This window comes from Aedes aegypti, chromosome 2, assembly GCF_002204515.2.
Source record: "Aedes aegypti strain LVP_AGWG chromosome 2, AaegL5.0 Primary Assembly, whole genome shotgun sequence".
Lineage (NCBI taxonomy): Eukaryota > Metazoa > Arthropoda > Insecta > Diptera > Culicidae > Aedes > Aedes aegypti.
In genome coordinates this window covers 47702748-47709736 of record NC_035108.1, presented here as the reverse complement: position 1 = coordinate 47709736, position 6989 = coordinate 47702748, and the positions used below count along the sequence as shown (strand labels likewise).

At 42.5% G+C, this 6989-nt stretch overlaps 1 protein-coding gene across 1 annotated transcript; it reads left to right on the top strand.

Moving 5' to 3' along the window:
* Positions 1-865: 865 nt before the first annotated feature.
* Positions 866-5752, top strand: LOC5570539. The gene is made up of 2 exons (XM_001659128.2): positions 866-1015; positions 1113-5752. The coding sequence occupies exon 2, from the start codon at positions 1113-1115 to the stop codon at positions 5628-5630; it is 4518 nt and encodes a 1505-aa protein (XP_001659178.2). The 5' UTR covers positions 866-1015; the 3' UTR covers positions 5631-5752.
* Positions 5753-6989: the final 1237 nt, after the last annotated feature.

Here is a 6989-nt window from a genome sequence, read left to right as displayed (position 1 = left end):
ATCAATTCCCAAATTCCCCCATGATATTCCCTCAAGAATTTCTCCAGCGATTCCGGTTTCTCTTTAGGAATCGCTTCTACGATTGTTCCAGCATTTGGTCCTAGAAATGTTTTAGGATTTTCCTATGATTACTCAAAGGAGTCATCCAGGAATTACCTTTGATTTTATTTCCAGGGATGCATGTAAAAATTCTATCAGACATTACTCCTGGAACAAAGATTCCTCATTAAATTCTTCCAAAACTTCCTCAAAAAAGCCATTGCTCCAAAAATAACTTCAGAAATTCCTCCAAGGAATCCCAGAGGAGAATCTCAAAAATCTCGACGAAGTCCCTTAAGAAATCGCTTTGTCTATGTAGATTTTCGAAAGTTAGGATATTTCAGATACTTATGTGCTGAATGCTCGGTACGACATAAAAAAATAATCAGGGATATCGACAATTTTCAATTACAGGGATGCATGTAAAAAATCTATCAGACATTACTCCAGGAACATAGATTCCTCATTAAATTCCACCAAAACTTCCTCAAAAAAAAAAAAAACATTGCTTCAAAACTAACTTCAGAATTTCCTCCAATGAATCCAAGAGAAAATTTTTGGGAGATTCTCAAAAATCTCGACGACCCTCAAGAAATCGCTTTGTCTATGTTGATTTTCAAAAGTTAGGATATTTCAGATACTCATGTGCTGAATGCTCGGCGCGACATAAAAAAATAGTCAGGGATATCGACAATTTTCTCTATCATATATGAGATTTTGCTAGACCGTGGACCACTGCGCAGTGACGCGACGTGTTGCAGAGGTGAACTTGTAGCGATATCTCCGGCGCAAATTGTTGCATCGTTGCACCGTCAAGTATGAAAACAAATTCTGTTGTCTTCTGTTCAGTTTGCTCAAAAGTAGTTGATCATCAGTGGACAAATGAATGTAGAAGCAAAATTGTAGATTGTGTTTTAATTCTAGAGAAGTTGTGATATTATTTTTGCGAGCAAAATTCGACTTTAGCTGTGATAAGGTATTACATGCAATAGTTGCTATAGTTTTTAACGAGGAACTATGTCAGTTTCCTCAAAGCAGTTTTGTTAATTACTTCTCTCATTGCTATCCCTTAGATGTCAAAAAACCATAACTACCTCGAGGCAGCGCAGACTGGAGACCTTTCTGCATTGAAGTTCTACATTGGAATGCACCCCGAAGAAGTGGATATCAATTATCAGGATGTTAAACTGTGCAGCGCCTTGCATCGAGCAGTGCATTCCAGGCGGAATTCTCATGAAACGGTGAAGATGTTAATTGAAGCCGGCATCGATTGTGGCCTGCGAAACGAACAGAATCAAACCGCAGCAGAGATGGCCCGTCATTTGGGACGAGGCGATTTGATGCTACTTATGCTGGAATGGGAGTTTCGTGACGTGCCAAAACGGGAAATTTTCTATCAACTTTTACGGCGAAACAGTATGGAGATGATTTGTATCTATACAATTCAATGGAAGCTTCCCTTTGCAGAGGCGATAGGTTTGATAGAGGAAGCATTCGAGGCACTACGCTTGAAGGGAGTGAAACTGGAAGAACAGACCCGATATGAAGCACTTCAGGAACTTGTCAAACATTACGGTGCAAATCCGACCACTTATCGGGAGGTTACCATCGGAAAGGATGAGCTGTTGGCTTACATAGACTTTGTGTTGCAACACACAGACGAGGACAATCTGAATGAAACGAGTGACGAAGTGCTCATGGTCATGCGTGAGATTGTGAAACAGATGTACCTGGGAAAGAAACGGTACGACGAAGCAATGATGGAGGTTCAGCAGTGCTTGTGTGTATTCGTTGCGACCTGTGATGGACTGCCCGGAATGGAGGATTTTACGTTGATCATTAACAAACAGCTAGTGCTGAGATTCTTACGGTTGGTGGCAAAACAACTCCGTACTGGAAGTGGCATATTATCCAGCAGGGATAGGAAAGTTCGAAGACAGTTAAGAAAAACCTTTGTATTACTCAAGGAGTGGAATTCCGTCATGAAAATAGTGTATTACTTGTCGAAAGCATGTGAAATTGATTTGAATCAACCGGACGATAGAATTGCCAAGCAACTGTTTCTGGATCGTTGTGTCCAAGTGGTGGGTGAAGCAATCAAAAGTACCAAATTGACACCGAATTTGTCAAGAAGAATGCAAACTGCTTTCGAGTTCATGACTTCCGGGGGAACTGCATCTTGTTACAAGAGCATTCGAGAGTTCCATTCCCATGGCTATCCGGTGGCCAAGTATCTTTTTGAAAAAGAAAACGATTTCAATTCATACATGAAACTGCAGGAAAATTTCAAGACTGTTCTGAGCTTCTTTGAAAGCATGCGATCGACATTGATGGTCGTTATACAAAAACGATTCTTGGGTTCATTGTACAGGATGCAGACGATCAAACAAGTCAGATCGTTTGCTATGTATGCCAACGAAAACATTATCGGTAGCTTTGGGGATCCAGCTGCTCACCAAGAAACATTCTACAATGAAAAAATAGCAATGAAATTGATAGATGAGCTGGTAATTCTTCTGAAAGAGGATTCGGAAAATTTCAGCACCTTGACAGAAATAGAGAAACAATTGAAGTCTCACTTTGAAGACATGTCCAAGGCCAGATTCAACCATCTCCAACTAGGTCAAAGTTTCGGAAACTTTCTACGAGTGGCAAGGTCTTGTCAAAACACTACGGATTTAAGATCCGTGCTGAAATTTGCCTTAGTGACTCCCGGTCCAAAATGTTTCATAGAATGTTACTCTCAAAAACGCTTACAAATCGACAGATTAACCCGTACTTTGATGTATCATTTGATGGATAGTTATGGAGCCAGCAGAGATCAGCAAATTATAAACGTGGCTTTTCAGCTGCTGAATACCCTGGACAGTGAGTCTGCTTCAGGGTTGCATAAGGTGCAACTGAAACGAACAAACTTTGCATCCGAAGATTACGTAGAGGAAATACTATGTGAGTCCGGTGCTTATGACCATTTCAGAGAAATCCCTTCAGCAGTTCGGAATAGCCTACGAAAAAACGTGGAAAAAAATATTTTCAATGTCGCAGATCGTTTCAGGATTCTAGCCCTACCGGAAAATGAAAAAGTGAATGCATTCCGAAGGAAACAGGAGAATGAATTCCAATGTGCTTTCGACCGAAAAGTTGCTACTCTGAAGCGATTGGTGGAGAACAGTGGTAAACCAACAGGAAAGGCCTATGAATACCAGATGACTGGATACAGCATTGAATCCATTGCAATTCAGCAAGCGCTTTTGGAGATTTGCGAGATTCTTCTTGGTACTGGAGTCATTCAGATGAATCAACAAGAACTCGATCACAGAATTCCGATCATAACTGGTAAAAATCTTAGAGACGGACTGGCACACGATATGAGCATGTATGACGTTATAAATGAAAGTCGTGCGAATTACGTATGCAATGCGATTTACTACGGTACTTTGAGTCTTAAATTGTACGATAGAAAAGATTGGCCTAAGGCAGTTCCGTTTAAGGAGAAAGAATTCATCAAAATAACTGATAAGCTGCACTGGTTTGAAATGCAACGTAAGCTATTCGAGCAGTTGAAAGATCTTGAGAAGTTTGATTTCAAATGTAATAAAATAGATGAATCGGATATACTTGGATGTACGAGAGAAACGAAAGCAGACTTCACAACGGTCCACAACAACGCCCTACTTCAAGCTTTACGACATAATATGCAGAGCTTTGTGGATCACGTTGATGGTATTAAGTTTTCCAGAACATTTCAGCGCCTAATAAACGAAATCAGCCATCCTTCGATTCCACGCAAAACACCAAATCAAATGAGTTATCCGGAAAAGGCTCAGACGTTGTTAAATGTTACCCTGGAGATAGAAGACTTCTACACTTATCGGAAAATTACGCAGAAATATAACGCTTCATTCACATATCAAGCAGCTTACAAACGTAATCCAAATGTGCTGAACCATTTAGAGGATCTTAATCTACAACCTTCCACACAAATGCTACTTGACAGCATTACGTCAGGGAACATTTCTGCGTTCAGATGGCTTATGAAGAAGCTAGATCCAGACAGCATCAGATCATGCTCTCCCCTAAAAATAGCGTTGGCTAATGGACAATTGGAAATATCAAAATCTCTAGTTGAAATTGTAATTCCCGATGTGAAGGATGCTGAAATCGCCGTTCTCAATCATTTTAACGACATTTTGGGACAAATACTTCCTCACGTGAATGAGTTTAGTTCATTGTACAAAAGCGCTGTGGCGCGTGATAATTTTGCTGCAATCATACTGATGGAAGCAAGTTCTTGTCCATGCCCAATTGATAAAGACCTTCTTTATTACGTTGCAGCGTATAATCGAACATCCATCCTGGAACACTTCCTTCAAAATCCCGAATGGCGTGAACACATCAACGATCATACGGGAAATGGACAAACACTAATAGATATTTTTGCACAAAACGGAAACTTCCAAGCAGTCAAGATGATTTCTGAATACAGCACTAACGTTGTAAGTGCCATGAAGAGCGCTGCTAGGAGAAAGCACATTGGTATCGTCAAATTCTTGCTAAATTTGAAACCACATGTATTACCAGACATGCTAACGGACCTCATCAATTGCTCAATTCAAACTAAGAATAACACTCTCCTGAAATATCTACTCAATCGTTATACAATAAATGCCAAGGATCGCCTTGATTTATCAGAGCATTTCCTGTGTGCCATTAATTGCCACAACTTCGATGCTTTGGAGCTCATTCTCAAATACGATCCACTAGCAGCACAATCTTCCAAAAATCACTACAACGCATACCACTTTTTAGTACAAGCCCTAAGTACATGCACAAAAGCGGACCTCAATGTCCACTCCGAACGAATTTTGAATCTGCTTAAGACCTACAACGCTGACCCGATCTACAAAGATAAAAGCGGAATGACCCCTCTGAACCGGGCCGTCACCTTTCATAATCTCGAACTAGTGCGCCGCTTGTGTCAACTTGGTCCATCCGCCGTCAATGAACCGGACGCCATCGGGAGGACTCCCTTAATCAGTGCACTCATCGTTGGAAATCTTCCGATCGTTCAATATCTGATCCAACAAGGAGCTCCCTTAGAAGGCCTATCTACGTTTAGGTACCCGATTCTACATAACGTTCCACCCGTAACCCACTTTCTGGACAGAAACATCGAATGTCTGCAGTATGCCGTCCGCACCCTGAACCTCGACCTAGAACTCACAGATGCCTTCGGACGAACACTGCTCCATGAACTCTGCCGGGCGGATAACGTGACTTTCGTGGCATTCCTGCTGGAACAATGCAATGCCAACGTGTATGCTCGGGACAAAAACGGCGAGACGGTACTGCACTGTGCGATTCGCTGCGACAGCCGGGCCATATTAGGGTATCTTCTGGAACGAGTTGATCGATCGGATCTTCTGGAGAAAGCAAATGGAGGGGGGGAAACGGCGCTGATGCTAGCGTTTGCAATCCCCGGGAGGATGACAATGGCGTATGAGATGGTTAAGGCCGGTGCATCCAAGGAACGACTGCTACAGAAGATTGCTGGATCTTGCAAGGAAGCTCTACAGTATATGAATAAGTGATGAACATATATTTTTGTGTGATATTGGTTTTAAAATGTTTTGGCTGTGCTAATTAAACCATAAAGTATTATAAATGTCCATAATTTATACAGTTCAATAAATTTACAAGAAATCCTTCCTCATTTTGGACTGCCACCATTTTAAAAGTTCGACCGACAATGTCCGTACCATTCGCGAAGCAAAAAAGTTGACTGGATCTGTTGAAAATAATTGCTCATCGGCCGTGTATACCTAGGTGTGAATTTTTCACCAGTGCTCTACACGTGGTTATCTCTATGGAATGCCGAATCCGGAAACTCCAACTTTACCAACATCGCACTTCCGGTTCTCACGTAATCTCCATGGCCCGTTTCCGATTATCGGGATTTCAGGTATTTTTTCGGGGTTTATGAACAAAAGTTTGAAATACAAAACGTCTAAAGGAAAAAAGGTCGAAAGACAAAACGTCGAAAGGACAAAAGGTTGAAAATGATCTTTTTTTTTTTGTTTTTTTACAAGGGGGAAATCTGCAAACAGATCCCCTGAGAAGATAACTCAGGGAATGCGGGGATGACGCACCAACGACGACCCGCTAAAACCAGCCTATGCACTGTGCATGAGCAATTCATTTAGAATTGCTCAAGTGGTGAACAGTGCATCGACATGACCCTTGGACTCAGACCCTCATCTCCCCGGAACCACCTTACGGTATTTCTTCGGGAAGGGACCAGTGCATATAGCACAACACGTGTAGCAGAAGTAGCCTAGGCAAACTGCTTCTCCTAGCCGACTTAAACAATGTTACAAGGGACCAACCTCGGCAGGGCTAATCCTCTGCAGCCAACTCTTGGTCGGCGCGCCATAGACGCTGCAATTCTAACATAATGTGAGTGACAGCCGTGGTTACTGCATTCCTGCACTCGGCATCCGCACACATTCTCTCTATAATATTGTCGGGGGACGTGTCCCCTCCGCATGTAGTGAGCATGCGACCTCTCACAACAATGAAACGGGGGCAATCGAACACGACATGCTCCGCTGTTTCCTCTACACCAGCACAATTGGGGCACGCAGGAGATTCTGAGTGCCCGAACCTATGCAGGTACTGTCTATAGCAACCATGTCCTGACAGAAACTGCGTCAGGTGGAAGTTCACTTCCCCATGGCTTCTACCATACCAATCTGACACATTTGGTATTAGTCGATGGGTCCATCTACCCTTAGTGGAGTTATCCCATTCCTGCTGCCAGCTTCTGAGCGTTTCCTCTTTACACGTGTCGCGGACTCCTCTGGTACCCCTTTGGTTGAAGCATTGAACATCTTCCTTGATGATGAGCCCGATGGGCGTCATCCCGGCTATGATGCACACGGCCTCTTTAG

What these genes read in the sequence shown, in the direction of transcription:
- LOC5570539 (XM_001659128.2), top strand. Translation starts at nt 1,113, where the DNA reads ATGTCAAAAAACCATAACTACCTCGAGGCAGCGCAGACTGGAGACCTT.